Genomic DNA, 25,052 nt, shown 5'->3' on the forward strand with positions numbered 1-25,052 from the left:
TTTTTTTAATTTTTAATGTACTTTAAAAAATCAGTTTAACCCTTTCAGGACGAATGGGACACCTGTGTTCCGAAAATAAAACTATTTTTTCGGACTATTTAGACTTAGATAAACAAAATAATTTTCAATAGTCAAAAAATGTTTTTGTTTTTGGGCACCGGTGTCCCACTAGTCTGTACTCGTCGTTTTTAAAGAGTTAACATGTTAACAATAATAAAAATCACTACCAAAACCTTGTTTACTCTGAAAATTTAATCTCATATTTACAAAGTAAAAATAATTGCGTACATACCATCAAGCATTATCGTTATATACTAAATTTAATTGGTAATTGAAGTATTAAAAAATAGTAATTCGAGTAATAACCTGCCAGTTCGAATTTGTTTACAGCTTAGATTATTCTTACATGCCACTTAATACAAAAAAAAATAGGTGCGTAACAAATTGTGAAGAACCGCAAAACCACGGTGACCTCGAGCCTTCACTTGAAGTGTAATTTTAATAATTAGATAATACACAGCTCTTTTTTTTCCTGACCATAGCACATTTTTATGTCATTTGAGATGTATTGGGGATTTCTTGCTTATCTGCTCTTGATACATGACCAACTTAGAAATTACAGAATTGCCACAATTTTTGAAAAATCATCATGAAAAGTATTTTTTTAACTGAATTCCTTGGCGATTAATAATTTTGGAGAATTTGTCAAGTCATAGCAGGAACAATTTGCTATGACCACAAGCCAAAATTGATACCTTATCTTAATTATCTGTACATATCTATATTAAAATCATCTCAATAACAATACACTGTTAGATTTTTAACACTGCCCAGATATAAATGATGAAGACTTTGCACCCTTATCAGTTTGATAATAAATGAAAGCTACTATTATTCTATATGTATATGTGGTCAATGGCATAGTATTCCACTTGAAATTATTTGAGTGAATTGCAAAGTTTAAATCCTGCTATATATGTACATCAAAGTCTGATGTCACGTGGCGCAAAAAGCACCAAATGAAATTCTCTTGTGGAACTTCTCGTATCTGTGAAACAGTAAAACAGTCAGTCACTGATCGGAAATCATCACGGTCCAGTATAAGAAGTTCTTTCTGATTTTCTATAAAAGGTAATCCCAATATTTATGTACATATAAACACAACTTTGAGAATATTTCTACACCAAAATAACATTATTCAACAGAATTGTGTTTAAGGTCTTTTTGTGGTTATTCTTATTGAAAACGTGTTTGAAATTATTTGAGTAATAAGTATAAAAAGAATAAGTGGACTTTTGCTTATCTTCAAATAACGTGTATAGAAGAGGACAAGGCAGTTTCATTTTTCGCGGTTTTTTTTCCTATATATTTGTGAGATGTGGATCATATTACAAAAGGAGTACCAAGGTCCCAAGTTCAATTTTGAATCTTTAACTTCGTATAGCGGTTGGCGAATATGTTCTGTATTTCATAAATTAAAACGAAACTTTGCCAAAAAAATTGATTTTTGCTAAATTTTGAAATATTGAACTTACTTTAGAAATAATATAATTTAAACAAATGTGTAGTAGCTTCATGATAAATCTAATAAGTTCCAAGTAGTAGTAAAAATGCTACATTCGAAACTATTAAGTTTAAACTATTAAGAAACTATTAACTTTTGTAAGAAGCAGTTAAAGGGAATCTTACGATGTTTTCTTGTAGTCCATATAGGGGAAAGTGGTCTGCCTTTGAACGAAAAATGATGTTCAAAATTTGAGTTTTTTTTTAGAGTAAACTACAACATGAGTTTTACTTTTCACTACACCAAAATATTCTCTTGTTCATTAAGCTTCTATGCTTACCCCATTCAGGACTCGCAAGTCCTCAGTTTTTCCTGGTGAGGAACTTAAAAATGTTATGTCGATATATTCAAAGGCAGCCTGCATGGTCTGCCTTTGAATGTGTTTGGGCAGCCTTTGAATCTTAATTTTTCACTGAGAATATTAGGGCTGTAACATTAAACGGCCCATAATTGATTAGCATGAACCCTAATGCACTCAATAAAACCACCACTGTAGTCAAAAGTCATTATACAACAACATTTTTAACATTTTTCTGAAGCACTGTTTTTCACTTGAAAATTTGTAATAAAACGCCATTGAAGTTGACAATTGTCAGTTTGAAACATCTCGGCCGGACCAAGATAGCATTTTATAAGTATTTGTATGACATTCGTCAGACCAAAGTAGGAGTTCTATTCTGCTCCCGGACAGGAAGCTGTCAGATGTTTCAATGCATGGAAAGAGAAGATTCAAAGGCACACAACATTAAGATTCAAAGGCTGCCGCAGAGCAATATTTGTAAACTTTTATCACCCACAAAATTTGTCTCATCTGAATCAAAATGTATTTGGAGAAATACCATCCAAGAATAACCTTCTATGACTCACAATAGAAGATTTGTTCGAAAAATTATTTTAATTATGAAAAAACACATGAATTATGGAACATCAAAATTACAGTTTAGAGCTCAGATTCGTTTTTTTGCCCTAGCACCTAGAAAATAAGAGCTAGGGTCTGCATTTTTTGATGACTTGTGAGGATTATGAATAGCTATCTAATAGTTAATAGAAAAGAATTTATGCTTTAAAGAAAAGTGAAAAAATTACAATATTCAAAGGCTGCCGCATTCAAAGGCAGACCACTTTCCCCTACTGAGAATTAAAAACTCAGAGTTCCCGTTTAATAGCTCTCGTTTATCAGAAAAGTAATCATCCCCTCATTGTATAATTCTTTAATTATAAAATGCTTTTCATTGGAGCATGAATAAATATTTTATTATTATTATTATTATTAATATTACTATATCGTATAAAGATTTTTGATTTTAAAGCGTCACATTTATTTAAGCTTTCCAGCGGAAACGCAAAAAAACTAAATTAACTAAATTAAAATAGAAATACCAAACTTTTTAAAATTGCCTATAATTTAAGTTTATAAATACCTTAAAAAATTTTAAATTTTTAAAATTTTGATTTGAGCTTCTAATATAAAGTGTCACTATATAGCTTTTAATTCAGGATAAAAGGTTTATAATTTCTACACTATATATTTACAGACACATTCAACAATGTGGCAAATTTCCTTTAAAATATGAAATCGAAATCTAAATACTTATTTAAATTTTTTAATTTACCTAAAAAAAATACAAAATGTAAGTTTAAGTATGATAATCATTTTTAATTGAAAATTTAATGTTTTCAAACACTTTGAGAATTTTAGAAATTCTCTTATGTTGTTTACTTCAATAGTCATAAAAATTGTTTTTGAATGACCTTTTAATCATATTCGAAATTGAAAAATAAATGGCAAATACACGATAAAATAAATATACAATTTGAAAACAAATACTAGGAGTAAGTAGGGGACACTGGGGCAAAATTTGTCAAAACGAAAATTTCAATATTCACTATTTTCTAAAATAAAAGAGACTAAGGCTTGAAATTTTTATTATATTCTTCATGTACCTTCCTAAACTTACAAAGTTTCAAGGTATTCGAGGAAGGATTATGTAAAATAAAAAATAATGAAATTTTGAGCCCTATTTTTTAATATTTGGCTTATACAAAATGTCAATACTGATTAGCTCAATTTAAGCACATTTCTCGTTAAGATAGAGAAAAATTATCTTCGACAAAGTTGCAGAGGACTAAATTTCCTATAAAAATATGTCTATTTGATATTTTTAACTTTTGCGAGTGTAAAACGTCACAAATTATCCGAAGACTGACAAAATTTGCCCCAGCAATTTTGAGAATCTCCACAAAATCGACTTTTAGAAAATGATTAAAAAATAACATTTCTTTCGAGATAGAGGAAAATAGTGTGCTGCAATGTTGTAGAGCAGCAAATTTCCTATAAGAATATGCTCATTATAAAACGTTTAAGTTTTCTCAGAGCTCGTGAAAGAATTAAATATGCGTTTTGACAAGTTTTGCCCCAGTCTCCCCTACTCTCATACACTACATGACTTTCTGCTCTCAATTCTTCCGGTGTTCGTCAGAAGGATATTCCTCTTTCAAATTAAAAGAATGTGGGTTTTCTCCAAAGCTTTCAACCCTTGGTATGGGTCTTCTTCAGTGGGTCAATTTAGAAACTTTTGAAAATTTGAAAAACGTCTAACGTCTGATTAATTTACTACGCGTCGCCATATTCGCTCTAAACTTTCCCGGGGATATTCACTGTTTTATTAATTATTACTATTTTAGTTGATTTTTAATACTTCTTGGTACTCTACGTGTTGGATCTTTCACTGTCGCTTTGTCTACTGAATTCTCTGGCTTTTCTTACTTCCTTCAATTTCAAGTTGTTGAATTTGGAGTTGTTGAATTTAAAAATTTTTGAATTTTCATTTCATTTCGTTTATTTTAGTTTTCTTTGCCTTTTTAAACATTTGTAATGTTTTTTCCTGTACTCGGGAATCGGGATGCTCCCTAATGCGAGGTAAATACATCTAATGCTCGGATCTTCGCGATATACTTATTATGTATATATAAATATTTGATGTTCTATATGACTTTTGCCCAATGAAAAGCATCTCGACTGAAGTATATGTCTTAAATAGAAATTCAACAATTTTTACACAACTTTTGTTTAAAAATTCAACAACTTTGGTTGAAATAATAGTGTGAAAAATTATGATCAAACTATAATAGTTCTAGTTTTTGATCATGTGACAAAAAATACCATAAAGTTGTGTATTTTTTCACACTACAATAATATAAAAAACTATAATCATACTATAATAGTGGTAATTTTTAGAATTTTTCAACAGTTTGAAATTACAAAACATTGTTGAATTTTTTTATGACTATAACAGTGAGAAATGTTACACAGATCGCATATAAATAATTAATTTATCCGATTTCACACTATTAATAGTGTTAAAATTTTACACATTTTCAAATTAAACAACGTTGTTGAAAATGTTTCAACTATAATAGTGGTAATTTTCAATCACGTGACTATAAATTACCAAGTTGTTGTACATTTTTAAAACATTTTTAAATTAAACAACTAAAATGGTCGATTTTGCACTATTATAGTAGTAAAATTTTACGCATTATTTTACTGTGCACGTAGATATTACTGACAATTAATTTGATTCGCATTAAAATTTTAATGATCAAGTGTGATAATATTGCATCGAATAACACAATACCCTGTCATTTTGACTGGAGTATTTTGACTCAATTTAGTATACAGAGTATACACGCGAACGATTTTCTTGAAATTCCTTCGTTTTGACAATATTTTTTCACAATGTGTACAGGCCTTCAGTAAAATGCACTTATGCACTTATATAATATGATAATAAACAAATGTCTGGTACTATTTTCCCCAGCATTTTTGAGAATAGTCACAAAATTACCTTTTAGAAATTGGCTCGATAAACGTACACTCAGTCCCGGCATTAAGTCCTTCGGGATTATGCACCTGACGGAATTATGCACACACAATTATGCAAATTTGCCTACCATCGGGAGTCAATTTATGAAATCATTTTTGAAATACGCCTGAATGCATACTATGGTGCGACGCGGGAAATTTGAAAACATTTTGCTACTTTTTCAGAAAAAAATTTTTATTTCTTTTTTTAAGGTATTTTTTTTATTATTCTAACTATTTATTGAAGAACTCTGGCCATGTACTGTTTGTTAATGCATTTATATTGTTGAATTAGTTAAAACATTTGAATCTTTTTGTTTGAACTACTTTTATCGACTTTTACTCTGCGCGAAATTCGTTCAACGGTCAATTTATTCAAAAGAAAGCCCCTGTAGGTATGCAAATTTTCTCGATGCATAATGCCATTTCGCGCGTTTTTTTTTCGGTCCCGAAAATGTGCATAATGCCGGGATCTAGTGTATTTCCTTACAATATAGAGGAAAATTACTTTCACAAAGTTCTAGAGCGGTAAATTTCCTATAACACTGCGCTAATTAGAAATTTATGAAGCGCTCGAGCAGCTTGTAAAAAAATAAAATATCTGTTTTGTGACTTCTCCTTGCCCCAGTCTCCCCTATTGTTTCTTTGTCATAAACTGAAACATTATTCAATAAAATAACCATATTTTGGGAGAACTTTCATGCACTTTGAAATTTAAGAGAAATCGTTTTTTCTAGTGATGAAGAGTTATTTCAAACCCAACGATACCATATCTCACAACAACAAATTTCTAGTTTTGTTTAAAATATTCCTAAAAAACGTAAAAAAAAAAATATTCGTTAAATTCAATTCGAAATTTTCGCATGAAACTGCCTCACATTGCCCTAATTTTCTTAGTTATTTTATAATCTATGATTTAGCTTATCATTTTGCGAAATTGTTCAATTTAATTATTCTTTGAAGAGACCCGGAAAAAGCACTTCACTCAGTGCAATTTTCAGACATAGTAATTATCATTTGTTGAGTGTTTCAAGGTTTTGTTATTAAATTGCATTACCTAGTACTATTTTTAATTGTTTTTCCAGTCACAAAGCAAAACTAAATAACAATCATGTCACCAAATGAGACAACACAAAATGAAGAGAAGCCTAAGAATGTATATCCCAGGTGGCTCAATAAATTCTTCTTCACGGATATCCTCCGTAAAGAATTTGAGACTTTCAAAGTGGTCCGCGTTGGTATTGCTCCAGCAACTGCCAAAGGCGAAAACTATGCATCAGTCATGTACAGAGTCAAGTAGGTACAATGTGATTTGTAAAATTAAAATTATTATGCTAAATGCATTTCTCTTTAGGTTACAGATTGAAAATAAGGAAAAACATGTTTTGCAGAGGACGTTTATCGTAAAGGCCTTTCCTGATCTTGGTGTACATCAGGAACTTATGGAACAATTCAATGTCTTCCCAAAAGAAATTGAAATGTACGGCACCATTTTACCAGCTTTTGAGAAGATGTACGAAGATGTTGGAGTTAAGGTCCGATTTGGACCAAGGTTAGTTCAATTCGCTAACTAATAAATTAACGAAATTGATGAATGTGATCTTTTATTTATCACAATTTCTTTCATGTAGCTGCTTAATGGCTGGAAGTGAACCAACAGAAGTAATTGTTATGGAAGACGTGACCGAGAAAAACTACAAAATGGCTAATCGTAAAACTGGACTAGACCTAGCACATTGTGAACTTCTTCTTGCTAAACTAGCCAAATTCCATGCTGCATCAGTAGTCTATCGTGAAAAGAATGGACCGTACAAGGAATGCTACAAAAATGGAATTTATTCTGAAAATATGAGACCAATTTTTGAGCAATTCTACAGTGCTAATGCAGAACTATTTACTGAGATTGCAGCTGAATGGAAACTTACGCCAAAATTGAGCAATGCTATGTTAAACTGGAGGGATAATATGCTGGACAGATGTTTTGAAATAGTAAAGGAAGATCCTAATTCATTCAATTGCCTCAACCATGGTGATATGTGGTGCAACAATTCCATGTTCAAGTACGATTCCACTGGAGAGGTCAAGGATGTCATACTGGTAACAATATTATTTAAAATATTTATAGAGTTTAATCTTTTGCTAATTGCTATCTCTTATTTGAACTAGGTTGATTATCAAATGTGTCACTATACATCACCAGCTATTGATCTGAACTATTTCATTTTTACATCATGTCACAAAGATATCAAATTGCAGAAGATGGACTATTTAATCCAATACTACCACACACAACTGGTTAATGCTTTAAAGCTCTTGAATAGTACAACTAAACCTCCTACACTACTGGAATTGCATATTGATGTATTAAGGAAAATGTATTATGGACTTGCATCGGCTATTGGCACTTTTGCAATTTGCGTTGCTGATGCTAGTGAAGAATCCGAGATGGCAACATTCACAAGAACCGATGAAAAAGCTACTGAATTCAAGAGAAAGGTCTACACTAATCCAATCTTTGTGGATGCATTGAAGGAAATTATACCATTCTTCGAAGCCAAGGGTATTTTAGATTAATGTCTCGCACCATATGGCTGTATGGCCTAAAGAAACTGAATACTAGTTAGGGTAAGTGTGCCAAATTTCGGCATAGTTGCATGCAAGCGCCAAAGTCTCAAGTTTGAAATATAATATTTTTAATACAAATTGATTTTTTTTATTCCTTTTTCTTAAAGCGTGTTGCTTGGAACCTTGTAGAAAGTTTATCGTCTTTATTTACTCTAAAATCATTCTTAATACATTTTAAAATGAATAAAAATGTAAACATAGCTTTGGTGCCCTATTTCGGCCAACTTCTTTCTGATAGTTCCTTGCCCTTCGGGAATTCTTCCAATGTTTTTTTCACGTCATCTCGGTTGTCGAAGCTACATTTTTTGTTATTCTTTTGGATTGTATAATCTTTAGAGTTAGTAAAAACTTGAAATTCATGGAAATTAGAGGAACAAAAAAGGTGGCCGGAATTGCAAGCTGGCCGGAATTTGGCACACTTACCCTATCGTATCTCGTAAATTCGTTTAATATCATCGATAACGAAAATTTCGTATTTCTGATTTTGAAATTCCGTTCTTCACTTCTTGAGTATTCCTATTCGGATATTTATTTTCCTATGACTTTTATTAATGGATCATGATACTGATTCATTCAAAAGGAAAACATAAAATAATGGCTATTAATTGTAACATATTTTATGGTGCTTAAGCTGCTTGAATAAGTAAAAGAAGAAAATCTTTTTCCAGAATTTTTTTTAAGTACATGACTACTTTTATGTGTTTCTGCATAATCGACTTAATACTTTGTCTTAGTTCCTCTCAAGACTATTTGGTGATATTAAAACAACGATTACTAGAAAAACCGGTAATGACAGAAACCAACAGAAGTAAAAGTCGATTACGCTGAAAGCACATGAGAACAGCCATGTGCTAAAAATAAATCATTTTCAAATAAATCATTATTCACTTTTTAGTGATTGAACTCTAAAAAGGAAGCAAAACTAAATGTTATAATTTTTATTTAAAAATTAAATTTGTTAGAATCCGATAATTTTTTTAACGTCTGAATATTCATTAGGGGGAAGTAGGGCACCTTTGAATGTGGGGCACCTTTGAAATTGGGATTTTTCTCCTATATTTAAGTGGAATTGGGCCATATCATAATGTAATTTAGCTTCAAAATCTGTATGTGCAGTCAAATTATATCACTATGAGGCTCAATTTTATTTAAAAATAGGTGAAAAATCCCAATTTCAAAGGTGCCCTACTTACCCCTACTGTTATCTACTGTGAAAATTCAAAGCCATTCTTTATTTTGTTTTGGAAAATATAAAATATTAAAATTTTCACATCTCTTCAGGCGTAATAATATAACCAAGAACCAATTTTAAAATTTATAGCAATAAATAATTATACGTTTTACAAAGAAAAAAGGTTTGATTTAAAAAGTACGAATTATCAGGAACGAATTGATGTATATCAAGTTTCTATCTTTCTAAAAAATATACGTGAAAAACTTTTGCACGATAAACTTCACACTTTGAAAACTAAGAATAAACAAATAAAAGGGGGAAAAAATTAAATTTAGATAGTAAAAACTGAAATTTATTTAGCAAAAAAAACGAAATTAGTCAGCAAAATATTTAATTTTGGTCAGTGAAAAATTCTCCTAACAAAACCTGTTCTAAATTATTCAATTCACATCTAAGATCGTCGTAGGTTAAATAAAAAACTATTTATTTTCCCTTTGACAAAAACTTGCATAATTATTTTTTTGATGTTCATACCTCAGGTATACCTTTTAGATCATGAAAATTTATTGAAATCAAAATTCAAGTCTATCTCAGACTCTTCTTCTATTTTTTCGAACATAAGAAATTCAATTGAGTTCAAATGAATTTTGAGTCTTAATGGCTTCGACACACTTTTTAAATCAGGAAAAATTAAAATCTCTTTAATTTTGATTTTATGAAATTTTCCTGATCTAAAAGGTGTGCCGGAGCCATAAAGAATGCGATAGGCATATGCAAAACGTTTGAGGTCGAATGCGATGTGAATTTTGACTTCATGAAAGTTTCCTAATCTAAAAGATGTCCTGAAAGCATAATGTTCTAAATTCAGTACTGATCAAATTTAATTTTTTACTAATTTATTTGTACAATTCTTAAAAATAAAAAAAAAACAATTCATTTTCACAACAAATATTGTAAAATCAAGTGTTATATACAAAGTATTACAAAAAACGTATTGTATTTATATACTCAAGATAAAAATATACAAATAAAAAAAAACCAATTGTAATTTCTTTTTAACTAATCAACATAATTTGATTCCTTATCATATCACAATTTTTATCGTGAGATAGTAATATATAAAACTTGGAAGTGTTATGCTGAAGCTATCTGATTTATTCTATCACACTCAGTTGTCTCTTTCTACATGACGTTATCATGGTGCAAAAAGAATTGAATTTAGCTCGATCACTTTTAGTGAGATATAAACCGTGACAGTGTTGATATCATTTTTTCTTTTCTGTGTTATAAGAAAACAACATGACAACTGAAATTTTACATCCATCCTGGCTAAATTTAGATTTTTTTTACACAATCTTGCGAAATATTAAGCACTTCCGGGAGTCAACAGATTCAATCCACATAAGTTCAATTCATATTGAACCTGCTACAGCTGCAGGAGATAACTATATGTCTAGTAAGTGATTAAAAAAAATCTCAAAACCAATCATTATAATTGCATGACTATATAAAATATCACTTTGATGTATATAATTTCTTATAAAAGTGTTTACTGAACTCTTCAAATTTCTCAGGTATTTACAGAGTTTTTGTAGAATTCTGCCACAACTCTGACAAAAACGAAAGACATTCCTTGCCTCTTATTGTGAAATTATTACTTCAGGGTGGACCCATTGAAGAAATTATAGAGCAGTACAATGCTTTCCCTAAAGAGATCATAGTATATTCAGAATTAATTCCAGCATTTGAAGATATTTGGGAAAAAGCAGGTTATCCTGTGCAATTTGGTCCAAGATGCTTATTCACTTCAGAGAATCCCAATTCTGTGATTGTCATGGATGATCTTAAGGCAAATGGCTATAAGATGATACCTCGACAGAAGGGTTTGACTGTAGATGAAACTAAAATTCTTATCGCAAAAATAGCTAAATTTCATGCAGCTTCAGTTATTCACTATGATGAGGTAAGAAGTCATGTTGATTGAATGATTGCAGTTTGTGACAATAAATTGTACCACTTTACAGAATGGTCCATATAATAATTTGTTCAACGAGGGAATTGCCCGGATGGACGTTAAAGAAGGAATGAGTCAATACTACAATACAATGTATCGTGGAATGATGGAAATGTTAGAAAATATGGATTTTGCAGCCCCTTATGTACCAAAATTGGTAAAAATTCCTTTGCAATACAGGGATTATCTAAGCCTTATCTCTAAACAAATTTTCATTAAAAATGTCTTTCAGAAAATGTGGGAAAATAAAATATTTGATACACTCTATCGGTTAACCCAAGCTGAAAGCAATTCCTTCAACGTCATGAATCATGGAGATGCCTGGACCAACAATCTTATGTTCAAACAGTCAGACGGAGTGTCTGAAGTCCTTCTAGTAGACTTTCAACTGAGTTCCTGGACTTCTCCAGCTTATGATATTCTCTACATTATCTTCAATGCATGCAACATCGACAGCATTATCAACCATTTTGATGATTTAGTGCAATTTTACCATTCAGAACTCTTAAACAATTTTAAGAAACTCAATAAACCTCAAAGAACACCGTCATTTAATGAGATAAATAGTACAATTCATCGCAAGGGATTTATAGGAGCTATGATGATTGTAGAATCAGTTCCAATTATGAAGTCTGACCCAGACTTTAAGATTCAATTGGAACTTTTAGTGAATGAAAATGAAAAAGGAATTGCATTGAAAAGAAAAATATTTAGTGCTGAGCATATACAAGAAATCTACAAGAAATTGTTACCTTTCCTTGATGAAAGAGGATTCTTAGATATTCCTGTATAAAATATAAGCTCTAAATAGAGTTGTATTATAATATTCATTGTTTTCCTATAACAAAAGCATTTCTAGAATTTCTAGAAAAAAAATAAATAAGAAAATGAGAGATTTATTTGGTTTTAAGAACTTAACCCTTCAATTTTGAGGTAGTCTAATTGTGGAGCCCAGAGGCAAAATGACACATATCCTATGCTTTAACCATAGGATATGTGTCATTTTGCCTCTGAGCTCCACAATTATGCTTCATATATTCCAATCTTGGTTCTACATTTTCTGCATTTACAAAGTTAAAGTCCTTGCGACCAGCTTTGAAATTAAATAAATCTTTAAGTTTGATATTTCCACTTCAACCTTGATGATGCATTGCATTTTAGCTTAAACTTACACTAAATATTTTAGTTTCTTTTAGCTAACAATAATGCCCAGCGCACAATAACTTTTGTTTAGTAAACATGTTTTTGATATTTCAATGAGAATGAGTGAGATCTAGATCTAGTCATCTCCCTCATTCTCATGGAAAATTTTGAAAACATGTTTACAAACAAAAGTTATTGTGTGTTGGTCATATTTGAGAAGATCGTTGATTTATTTGCTGTAAAAACCACAATAAAAACAAACCGCTCTTTAGAAACTACAGGGGACCAATTTTTTGCAATTTCAAGATTTTGAAGTAATTATAAACTTTTATTTTAACTTTTAGAAATCCCTGTACACATAAATAAAGCAAATCCTGCTGGAACTCAAAGAGAGAGAGCTATAATCTACTTTTTTAACATGTGACGCGGCTAGAGGACAAAAGGTAAGAGATATCGACTTCCGGTCTTCGACGATCTCCCCGTAAGACAATATTATCTGGAATAGTTCTTTTCCTTTTTCCCTTTATCCTCCACTTTTCTCTCCAAAACTATGTTTTTGCGGTTTACTTCGAAAACGGCTCCTAGAATCTTTTTTGTTTTCGAATATGTTTTGGAAATTGTCAAGGTGAATATTTCGTCCTTAGACGCCTATAATCGAAAAATATTTCAATATTGAATTTTCGAAGGTCGAGTTTTAACCACTTTGGAGGGCCTATTTTTCAAGTGCTTTACTTAAATTTAGACTTTTTTGAAAGCTCGTGAAATTTCCAACCAGTCTGCATCGAAATTAATCGGTAAAGTACCTGTAAGTAAATGATATATCTTTCTCGAATATAGTTTTTATTATTTGTTATGCTCGTTACTCATGCTAAAATATTCTAAAATGTACTTTTCTTACATTTTTTTTTTTAAATTTTTTAACGGTATTTTTTTATTAATTTATGATTCAATTTAACCACTATAGTAAACCGGTATGTACCTAAGAACAATGCGAAAAGATAACACGAAGAGATGTTTCTCGTGAGTTCGAGTATTCCGAGAAGCTGAGACGTTCTTCTTCTTCCAGAAACATTTGCCCACAATTTCGATCACTATTTTGTTTTTTTTTTTTTGTTTTTTTTATCGAAAATTTAAAAAGAAATGAAAAATTTAAGTTTAATATCTAAACTAAAACAAAATGTTTAAACAAATAGAAAGCAACTAAACACGTTTTATACAGGTATTAGCGTTAAATAATTTTCTACAAAAAATTGAATCTTTAATGCTGTCCCCTTGGACATTGCTTAGAATAAAGTAGTTCCCTATAATTTAGAATGAGCGATTAATTCAGTCATTTTTAAATGCTTATCCCTAATGAGGTTACATGGGCTCGAATGAACGATATAAATTAAATAATTTACAAAGCCATTATATGTGAAAATAATATACATTAAGAGAGATAAACTTCAAAGTGATAGCAAATATTAAGCTTTGAGTTTGTGTGTATCATATTGAAATAACCACGACAAAACTATTAATAAGCTTTTAAAGTATATGGAGGCTGTGATTCGTTTTTCTCAAATTCCTCAAGAAAAGTAGATGTTTTCAAGTCAAACTTTTTAAGTATCATCCCATCAATTAGTTAAATGCCTTAGAAGGTTTTAACAAATTTAACAAACCATTTTTGGCAGTTGCATATTTTCCCAATAAGGAAAGAATTCACAGGGAATATTCAAAACATATTCTCTGTGAATATAAAGTCTATTACAAATAGTTGACAAAACCTCAGCATAACAATAGCTGTGATTTTAAAGGAGTCATTGATGATAATCTTGAAACAACTACAGAGTTGAAACTCACAAAGTTATCAGAGCAATTCTAGCCTTTGAATAAGCCAGTGCGTATTTTCTCATTGATTAATATTATCAATATGAATGTGGATAAAGAGTATTGTATTCCCAGCAGTGATACTGACGTAAATTTTAAAAACATTGCTAAAAAATTGGTTGGCGAATCTGCGAAAAGTATAATATCTTGTGATGTATTACCTGCTTGTGATAAAGGAGAAAATTTCTCAAGTATTCTTCACAGAATTGTAGTTAAATATCTGGATGAAAAGGATACAATATCAATAGCAAAATTTATTATAAAGGTAAGTTTTAATATATTATTATTATAAAAAATATATTTTAAAAAAGAACTTATTTGAAGATCATGCCGCCTGGAGATAGAGGAAAATTTATGGAAAAGCACAACATTTTTAACCATGAAAGACACGTTTACCAAATGGTACTACCACAGATAACTGCTCTGCTATCACAAATAGGGGACTCCACTAAATTATCTCCAGATTGTATAACTGTCTTATCTGAACCATGTACAATTGTTCTAGAAGATATGTGCAATTTAAATTATGTTATGGCCAGTAGAAAAGATGGTTTAAATTTACAACAAACACTTGACATTTTGAAAAAAATCGCCAAGTTTCATGCAGCTTCTGTTAAAATTTACGAAGTTAATCCTGAGACAGTTGAAACATTACTCAATAGATCTATATCAGAATGCATAAATTCTTTTTGCATTTTTTATAAGCTTGGTACAATATCCCTTCGTGATGAAGTCAAGAAATGGTCTGGATTTGATGATGTCGCAGAGAAATTAAACAAACTTAAAGATAACATAATACAAAAATGCATTGATTACTATATAACAAAGTCATCTTTCAACGTACTCAATCACAATGATCTTTGGACAAACAATTGTATGTTCAAGTATGATGCAGAAGGAAAATTAATCAACTCTGTAATTGTCGACTATCAATTTGTGTACTGGGGTTCTCCGGCGATAGATCTTAACTACCTGTTCTTCACATCTGTCGATAATAATATAAGGAAAACCAAATGGAATTTTCTCATTCATTATTACCATACGATTTTAAGTAAGACGCTTAAGGACTTGGAAGTAACCAGTCCGATACCTAAAGTATCTGATATTCACATGGAATTATTGCAGAAAGGATTACATGGTAAATATTATGCAACAGTTTCCAAAGTCTTCTTAATTAGTTAGATAGATAGATAGATAGATTGATAGATAAATTTGTTCATCAAATCCTTTCGAAGTACAGTTTCATTTTAATGAGATCCTGCGTAGTTTTCAACGTCCACCGCCGTCTTAGCCCTGGTGTCCAACCACCAAAGTAAAAATATCTTTAATTTATTTAATATTTTCCTTTCATCCTCCTAATCTCGATCTAGATCTTGTTGCTTTTTGATACTCCAGTAATATTAATTAGTAGCGGTTATTGGATTTGGAGAAATTTTGAAAAACCTTTTAAAATTAAAAAAAACGCATATATCTACTGCTACAGCAATGTTAATAAGATCAAAACTACTAAAAATTAAAAGGAAAATTTAAGAAATAATAAGTATTTTCATAAATTTAAATTTAAGCAATAATTTAAAGCATGAGAAATATATCGTTAAATTTAGTAGGGAAGACTGGGGCAAAATTAGCCACGTATAGTATTAAATAGTGATATTTTATAGTTTGTCTTCGAAGGAATATTGAGCAAACTACTCTTTGTTATATACACTATATATACTTCCCTTACTATTCATTGAAATATTTATCAGACTCATACAAACATTTCTTGTAAAAAATATACGTAATTAAAAATACTATTTGGTGGCTAATTCTACCCCAGTCTCCCTTACTACTAATGTGGGGTGGATCCTTGCTTTATGGCCACGTTATGAATGAATTTGCCTTAAAATCTTTAAAAGTATCTGCTCAATTGAAATATAATATTGTCAGAGATTTTATGTAGCAATCCATATTGAAGCACGTTTGTAGGTAGATTTTGTAATCTCCTAAAATTTTCACTTTTCTACTGACCAAGTCAAAAAAAACATATTCAACTTTAAATTTACGTTCAATTTCCATGGATACTCAATTTTCAAGCATGGAAGAAAAGTGAAAATGATATAATAGTTACATCGCAGACGAGCGTAACTAATAGAGAGATATGGCCATAAGTATTGAAATCCCTGAATAAAGTTTCTACTTATGGCCCGACTTTGCTCGAACTCCACAGAGATAATAGTATTTTAGTCTGTACGTCTATCCGTCTGTCCGTTCGGCTGTCGCCAGCTCTAGAGATTAAACGCTTATAGAGATAGAGACTTGAAGCCTTCGGGGCACTCCCCATAAACCGACTCAAGGACTGTTAATACGTCCCTTATTTGTTCTCTATCCCTACTCGTTGGAAAAGTCATGGATTTTCTGTGATTTAACCGGTTCCAAGTGGTTATGAACCGTGCATCATCAAACCGTTAATCGCGGTTTGATTATGTAGGACATCCAGGGTAGCGGCCCATACTTATCGATCCTCCGCCACTTCAGGAAGATGTTCGCGGGAAATCCCAAAACCCTCCAAGGCAAGATACTGAATTTGATTCAGCTACCTTGTAATAGGTTTACCCAGAGGTCGACGCTTTCCCATAATGACTTGCAACTTGCATATCTTTTCTGGGGAATCTTTCTTTTTTCGGTAATAAACCTATTCATAAACGATAAGTAATTTTTATCAACAATCACTTGTATTTCTCCTAAGATATTTTGGACGACTTTTGAGTTATTCATTCGGTCCAATAAATCGGTTGTGAACTGGTAAACGATAAATAATGCAAAAGTACTTTTGCTGTATAGCCTCTGAATCACGAGTTCGAGCAGTCCACAAAGTTATAACACTTTGTCACCCCTCCTATAATACTTTTTCTTAAATACTAATGTGAAATTTCTGAAGGATATGCACATTCATTTCCTGGTATCGCACGAAATATTGAAAATTTTGTGATTCTTAAAAAATCAATTTTTAATGGGAACTAACAAAGGCTTTAAAGAGTAGTACCGGCCATAATTCATTCCACCATTCTATAGTGTATTTTTTAATTGTTTCGAAGGACCTTCTAAAATAATAATCCTTACCATTTCAGCCATTATAGCCTGCCTTATAAAAGCAGCTGTCATCTTAGCACCAGCCAACACTGTTGATGTAAACCTCATGCTGTCCGAAAGCTCTGAAGGATCATCCTACAGACAAAAATTATTTTCCAATCCAAAATATACAGATTTTATCAAACCCCTTATTTGGGAGTTCTATTGGCTTGGTTATTTAGATTAGAATGTATATATACTAAAAGTTTTCAGCAAATTAATTGCTTTTAAGCAATCATAAAAGCACATGCTTAATCAGTCATTGTTCAAGCCATTCACAAAATTGATAAGAATAATTGTATTGGTGTTATAAGCAAATAAAAATAATCATAATATGCGTCTGCGCAATTTTTTTACTAACGAATTTGGTATTCTTCATATATTGCTTCATTCACTGTAGTATACAACTTCAGTAGAAGCATTAGTATCTCTCTATAATTTATCTTAATTTCACCGGCCAAAATAAAGTGATAACGCGTACAAGTTGATAAAAAAATAAGAATTTCACAATATGAGCAACAAGTCCATCGATGATTATCCAAAATGGGCAACACGTGTTTTTTTTACAAATATTCTGAATAATTATCTTCCGGGCAACAAAAGCCATAAATTGCTATCGTATAGTGTAAAAACATCACAAAGTGCCGGACAAAACTATGCCAGCGAGATGTTTTTTGGTGAAGTTGAATACTCTGAAATGTCTGGAAGTGTACAAGGTCAACTTCTTTCCATCATCATTAAGGTTGGTGAATTTCGTAATGTTTTGTAAAATCAGTTTGTTATGTAATTCTCTATCAACAGGTGAAGCCTGAAAGCGAAATGAGACGAATTGTACTTAACAAAATGTACACTCGAGAGATTATTATCTACCGAGACGTCTTACCAAAGATTAGGGAACTCTTGGATAGCATAAACTATGATACAAAAATTGCACCACGATGCTTATTAGCTCAATATAACCCTATTGCATTGCTAGTTTTAGAAAATGTATCAAAATCACCCTTGGCTTATCATTCAGTCGACAGACGTCAAGGATTAGATTTTGGACAAGCAAGAAGTATTTTGGGAAAACTCGCTACATTCCACGCATGTTCCATCATAATCAACGAGAGGGTAATAAAATAAAATGTTTATATTGATTCAATTAATTAATCATTGAACTCTTCACAATGTCCCCGCAGTATCCTGAATTGTTTGTACCATTTCACGATCCAACAATATCCCATCACCCTGACCAAGAGAATTTCGTGATATTTTTCCGTGTTGGAGTTCGAGGTCTTCTAGCTGAAGTAACAACGTGGGACGGTTATGAGATGATGACAAAAAAATTAGCCAAGTTGGAAACAACAATTGTGGACAAAGGTGTCGATGTATATAAATGGCAGAAAAATTCATTTAATGTACTCAATCATAATGATGTATGGACGAGTAATTTGATATTCAGAAGCAACAAGGATGGTTCACTCAGGGATTCTCTCCTACTTGACTATCAACTCTGCAATTGGGGTTCACCAGGAATTGATTTAAATTTTCTTCTCTACGGTTCAGTTCAGGGTCACGTGAGACAAAATAGATGGACAGAATTGGTCCAATACTACCACTCAGTAATGGAAGATATTCTGATAAAGCTGAAATATTCAGGAAAAATTCCCACTTTCCAAGATATTCTCAATGAAGTGGCCCGAACTGGCTTTCATGGTAAGACCCGTAAGACTATTTAACAAAAAATTCTATTAACACATATGATAAAATGAAATATTTCGTATTATCTTAATTGATAGGTGTTAATGCAGCACTTTGCTTAAGACCAATGGCAATGATGCCTCCAAGAGAAAACATTCACATGGAGACATTTCTCAGTGATGACAAAGAGGGTGTAGCCTTCCGTAAGCACGTGTACAGTAATCCAGAATATAGAAAATTCATTGAACCTCTTCTACAAGAATTCGACGAAAAAGGCTATTTTGATTAGTTAAGTTAGATATTAAAAATGAAAAAGTAGACGAACTGTCTTTTCTGAAAAGTGTATGTAATAATCGTATATAATCATTTCCTCCTATATGGTGTTATGTAATAAATATGACAAAAATTAGAAACAGTACAAAAGTAAATTATTTTATTTTTAACTACTTTGCAAAATAGTGGAAGTGTCTATAATTTGGAACAGCTTGTAATTTTGAACAATTTAAGGGTAATTTTGGACACCACAAAAAAAATAATTCAAATTATGGAATTTTCTTCCAATATTTAATGATTAATGTATTCTACCTGAATATTTATTGTTTTTAGAAGATTTTAACACTAAATACGTTAAATTTTGAATATAATTTGAATTAAAATTCCTTTATTGAAGCTTCAGTGGGAGCAGCTTCTTACGAGAAATATGACAGAATTTTATGTTTTCTTCGAGTTTTATTTGACTATGGTGAAGTACTACTGATTTTTCTTCGATATTTTTAAGTGATATTATTAAAAATTCATTGAATACTGTGTTAATGCACGTTAATAATGATTTGTTCATTTAACTTTCAGTGAGATTTGGCTTGTGAATTATATCTCTCGTGTGAAAAATGGACAATTTTGTCAGAGAATCACCAGTAAGTTGATGCTTGGTATTTTGGACAGGTGTCTTTTTCTTCGCAATTTTGTAAATTTTTAGTTTTTGTGATGACTATATTGTAAAAGTGCCTGAAGAAAGGACCATCATCAGGACGAACGAAATGCAGAGCAAAAATAGTCAAAAGAATCCCGTAACAGCAAGGAAATGCGTTAATCCGCGCGTACTTGGAGTATCGAAGTCAACTCACTTTGATGAATGATATGGAAAGTTTCCGAGCTCCTTGAAACATTATACGTATCCTTTTTATAAACAAGAACAGGACTTAGTAAGTTATGTTCTTAAAATGAACATCAATGGGCATCCTATTGAGGTGGATTGTGTGTCCGAAATTACAAGCAAAGTATCCAAAATTGCAAAAAAAGGTGCCGAAAATTGCAAGCAAATTCTTCTCTAAATATTTATTCATTTTTAAGCGTATTAAAATTAATTTTAGAAAAGTAAAGGCGATAAACTCCTTGTAAAGGTCCAAAACAACACTCCTAAACAGAAAAAGGAAATTTGTACTGAAAATAAGGTAAAGTACCCTTACTCGACCGGGTTCCTCTATTCGACCGGTGGGTCAATTTTTGAATATTTGATGGTGAATTTCATCAATTTCTATGAATTTGTCACTGATTCGTATTATTTAAAGAATAATTGACCTATTAATGTTAGATCATACACAAAATATTATAGCAAATATAATTAAATTGAATAAATAAATCTACCGGTCGAATAAAGGGTACTTTACCTTATTGCACTTTAAACTTAGAACATTCACAGAGAAAAAAACGGGGTGTGATTAACTTTGTTTCCTCATAACTTTTCAGGTGTAAAAATATATCAACATTTTTTAATGTTAATTTTACACCTTTTTAAGGGTAACTTTAGCCCCTAACACACCTAAAAAGCATAATATTCACACCGATTTCGGATAAATACTGCAGAGTAAAATTAACATTTCCGGAATGTTATTTTAACTTTTTCGGATTTCTCTTAGTGTTGATGCTTATATGCACCCTGTCCGAAGTTATGAGCACATCCCCTATCCATAATAATAACAACACTAGCTTTATGGGACTTTATAATTTATTATCTGGGTTCCAATCTATTTTATGCGATGCAGAAAAATCTCAATTACTTAATAGTTGATTTAAAATAAATTACTAGGGAAGATTGTAGGTTCTATAACATCTTCTAATAATATTATATTTAATTTGAAAAAATCAAAAAGGCTTTACAGAAAATGTATTCTTCTTTTTCGCGGTGCATATTTATGGCATAATGGAGTACGTTAAAGTCTGTTAAGCTCGAGTTTTACATTTAACCACAGAAATTCGTGTAGTAAAGAATGCAACTAATTCACTTTAAAAACGTACAAAATTTAGATTTCAAATATTTACTAAAAAAAATGTTAGGTTATACACCTACGGAAGTGATTAAAATTAATAAATTAATATCTTCAATAGGTTGTTCTCTATCATTCTTTTCGACGGATTAGCTTTGCAATATTTTCATTGTTTATTCTCTTTAGAGTTCGAGCAAATAAATGATATGAACTTTTATTTGAAATCAAATTGCTTCTTCCTCATTTTTCCACATGTGTCTTATTAACTGATAATATCGCATTTTTACGTGTTTGTATATAGTAATTCATATGGTATATAAAATGATAATATGAACTGCAGATTAAAATGACACAGCACTTATGTTTGGAGGAGGGAATGCTATCATATTAACTAACTTGTAAATACCATGACTTCTTCAAACAAGTTTCAACACTCAGTCAGTACTATACGAAACTTCGCATCGTTCACACTTAAATATCTAACGAAATTTCATTGGAAAAAAAATGGATAGTGAATTAGTGGAAGAAGTTCCCAGATTTCTCAATGAAGCTTACATTGAGGGTTTGGTGAAGAAAATTGAAAATTCCAATGAAATTAAACTGACAAAATTTGAATTGAAACCAGTGACGAAGAAAGGTAATCACTACGCAAGTGTTATGATTCGAATAATTGTGGATTATGTATTGGAATCAAAGACTACGAAAGAAGTGTCTCTTATCCTGAAAACTACATATGATGAGAAACACAGTGAAGAAGAGGGTATGAAGATATTAAAAGACTTCGATATTCATAGTCGAGAGATGACAATGTATAGAACAATTCTGAATGACTTCCATAGTCTTTTGACTTCAATTGGTGACAATACAGTCTTTAGTGCACGAAGGTATTGTGAGGATCTATCTACCAATACCCTTGTCTTTGAAGATCTCATCGCTCGTAACTACAGATGTGCCAACAGAATTGAGCGACTTGATCTCAATCATGCTAAATTGGCTCTACGGAAATTGGCCAAATTTCATGCAACTTCAATTGTCTACAAACAGAAGAATCCTCAGGCTTATGTCACATTTGATAAGGCATTCTTATCTCGGGACTACGTAGATGCCCGTGACTTTTGCTTGAAGAACTATGATGCTCTCACAAAGGTCGTCTCAAAATGGCCTGGATATGAGTATTATGCGAAAAAATTGACTAAATTCAGGGATATGTTCATCGAAAGGGGTATAGATTTGTACACCCCAGATGAATCAGAGATCAACGTACTACTTCATGGTGATTTCTGGACCAACAATATGATGTTTAAGTATGACAGTGAGAATAATCCAATTGATGTTCTATTTGTGGACTTCCAATTACCGTATTGGATAACCCCCGCCGTTGATATTCTCTACTTTATTCATACGTCTCTAAAAGAAGATTTACGTATGCATAAACAAAATGAATTAGTGCAATTTTACTACTATGCTCTTAAAGAAATATTAATTGATGGTTATAAGTATGACGGCAAATTTCCCACACTTCATGAATTTCAAATAATCATCTTAAAGAAAAGTCTCCAAGGTAATAATTGTCTCCAGAAGGTATCATAGTATTTACAATTCTATTTAAATATTAATAGCTTTGTTTCTTCATTTCAGTTCTCATCTCTGCTTTTCTGGTTCAACCCATCATCCTTTTGGATGAGAAAGTTGACTCTGATATGTTTCTTCTCATGGGAACAGATGAAAAAAGCATGCAATTTACTGAAAATCTATTTCATAATCCAAATGTTGTGCAAGCTGTTAAAAATGTTCTACCCCTTTTGGATGCTCAAGGAATATTGGATTAACAAGACAATAGAATCGACCAATTTTTACCTTAATAAGAACATCACTTTAAAAATCAATAGACAAATCATTTCAATTAGTATACACCACACTATTGAAATTATTGTAAATAATAAATTATTCAAATATAGTAGAGTCCATACTCTACACAATACACATTACACATCCATCAATTATAAATTGTACCTTTCAATTTGACTATTAAATTAAACCTATTGATATGCCATGCTTTTAATTGTTTTCCACTGAAGCACATGAAAAGAATTTTGAATAAAATATGATGCGAAAATTGTCACAACAATTTTTCAAAGCATTTTTATCCGACTGCAAGAGAGGGTTTGTGTTTGGAATCCGTAGCAGGTGACATTTTTATTAATTTCATCTACTATTTAGGGTCGTAGGAACGTCTGTTCGACAGGGAACCCCTATTGACACTTTTGTCAAAATGTTGAAAATTATTTAATGTATCTAGTAAAATATAAGAAATATAACGTTTTTTTTGTAATATACCTTTTACTATAAACAGAGATGTTAAAATTTCATATCCCAAATGGTACAGAAAAGGGTGTCAATAGGTGCTGACACGAGTTCTTAAAGTGTCAATAGACGGTCCTTTCACCCTACCTCTACGTAAAACGCAGGTAATAAATTTATGTAAGTATTTTTATCATGATAATTCTTTCTTAACGCCTAAATAGCTTTTAAAATTATAAGTTGGAAAATGGTAAACATATTGTTATATATACTTAAGTAATCTCTCCTAAACCAGATTTTTTTTGGATGGTTCTAACGATTTATTTCTCAACCGATTTAGTCAAGGTTAAATGTAATTGAGAAGTTATAAAATATCCAACACGAATGCATCTGTTCCAATTAATAACTTACTCGGTAAAGTAACGCTAAATAAAGTTTTACTATAAAATATAAATATTTAATATATTTTTCTCTACTCGATTTTGGGGTTGTTCTGAAATGGTTTATGAAACAGTTTAAAATGGTATTTATTAAGAAAAAAAGAGGTTGTCAAAAAATTCGTATAGAAAATCTATCTCTCGAATGATGACCATGCACGTTGTTATCACTTAATGATAAATAAATAATAAAAAGAATATAAAAAAATCCAAATACAGTGAGTGTCAATAGTTTGTTGCCTAATGGATGTTTGAGAAATCAAGTGAAAAAAATGATAGAAAAAAATACTTTTCCAAATTTTTCTTTTTGCAGATGAGTTCCTTGTAATCCGTAGATATTATTTATAATTTTCAAAAAAAATAATTAATTTTTTTTTCATATCAAAAATAATTGATTTCCAAAAGTTGGTCATTTTTGAAAAATCAAAAGTTTGTTGCCTCATTAAAAAAACTAATTCAAAATGGTGAAAACGTGCAACCAACTTTATGTAAACCGGTTACATTTTGAGCTTATGTCATTTGATAGGCAAATGGTGGATTTGTACATTTTTAAGGCTGTCAATGTTAAATATATAGGTGTAAGAGTGATGATAAATAACAAGAAATAATCAGTTTTTTGATAATTCATAATTTAAGTTATAATGGCAAATTACAAAAAGTTGAAAGGTGGGATATTGTCCAGAGATACTGCTGGAAGGAATCGGCGTCGCTTAATTGCCAAATTTTATGGAAATTCATGAAAAGTTATACATAAAATGGTCAAATATTATAGTTATGAGGCACGAGTACATCTGAAAAACGCTACTGGTAGACCCAGGGTTTCGACTCAGAAAGTCGATAACCGCATTCTAGGTATCTCTGATAGTAACCCCATGATGTTTGCTTCAAAAATTCAGAGTCGGCTGGTTACAGAAGGCATACAGGCTTCAAATGCTTCGAAAATCAAACTCAAAATGAAAGAAAATATAAGAATAGGTACTTGGCTCGCAAGATTCCATTGGTAAG

General features: G+C 31.2%; 6 protein-coding genes across 6 annotated transcripts in view; 5 read left to right on the forward strand and 1 right to left on the reverse strand.

The window, feature by feature from the left end:
- LOC129804095 (protein PET100 homolog, mitochondrial) overlaps positions 1–25,052 on the reverse strand; it is a 225,944-nt gene that overhangs the window by 77,530 nt on the left and 123,362 nt on the right. The window lies entirely within an intron of this gene.
- Positions 1,054–8,132, forward strand: LOC129803977 (uncharacterized). Its single transcript, XM_055850886.1, has 5 exons — positions 1,054–1,131; positions 6,515–6,725; positions 6,784–6,981; positions 7,061–7,526; positions 7,596–8,132. Exons 2-5 carry the CDS (start codon positions 6,541–6,543, stop codon positions 8,001–8,003), a joined length of 1,257 nt encoding a protein of 418 aa, XP_055706861.1. The 5' UTR covers positions 1,054–1,131; positions 6,515–6,540; the 3' UTR covers positions 8,004–8,132.
- Positions 10,315–12,149, forward strand: LOC129803989 (uncharacterized). Its single transcript, XM_055850913.1, has 4 exons — positions 10,315–10,684; positions 10,803–11,191; positions 11,253–11,399; positions 11,475–12,149. Exons 1-4 carry the CDS (start codon positions 10,528–10,530, stop codon positions 12,033–12,035), a joined length of 1,254 nt encoding a protein of 417 aa, XP_055706888.1. The 5' UTR covers positions 10,315–10,527; the 3' UTR covers positions 12,036–12,149.
- LOC129804008 (uncharacterized) lies at positions 14,237–17,697 on the forward strand. The gene is made up of 3 exons (XM_055850964.1): positions 14,237–14,516; positions 14,576–15,389; positions 17,362–17,697. The coding sequence occupies exons 1-3, from the start codon at positions 14,295–14,297 to the stop codon at positions 17,547–17,549; spliced, it is 1,224 nt and encodes a 407-aa protein (XP_055706939.1). The 5' UTR covers positions 14,237–14,294; the 3' UTR covers positions 17,550–17,697.
- LOC129804015 (uncharacterized) lies at positions 17,752–19,468 on the forward strand. The gene is made up of 4 exons (XM_055850976.1): positions 17,752–18,104; positions 18,164–18,475; positions 18,544–19,060; positions 19,144–19,468. Exons 1-4 carry the CDS (start codon positions 17,874–17,876, stop codon positions 19,332–19,334), a joined length of 1,251 nt encoding a protein of 416 aa, XP_055706951.1. The 5' UTR covers positions 17,752–17,873; the 3' UTR covers positions 19,335–19,468.
- Positions 21,720–23,434, forward strand: LOC129803998 (uncharacterized). Its single transcript, XM_055850936.1, has 2 exons — positions 21,720–22,870; positions 22,948–23,434. Exons 1-2 carry the CDS (start codon positions 21,814–21,816, stop codon positions 23,136–23,138), a joined length of 1,248 nt encoding a protein of 415 aa, XP_055706911.1. The 5' UTR covers positions 21,720–21,813; the 3' UTR covers positions 23,139–23,434.

This window comes from Phlebotomus papatasi, chromosome 1, assembly GCF_024763615.1.
Source record: "Phlebotomus papatasi isolate M1 chromosome 1, Ppap_2.1, whole genome shotgun sequence".
Classification (NCBI taxonomy): domain Eukaryota; kingdom Metazoa; phylum Arthropoda; class Insecta; order Diptera; family Psychodidae; genus Phlebotomus; species Phlebotomus papatasi.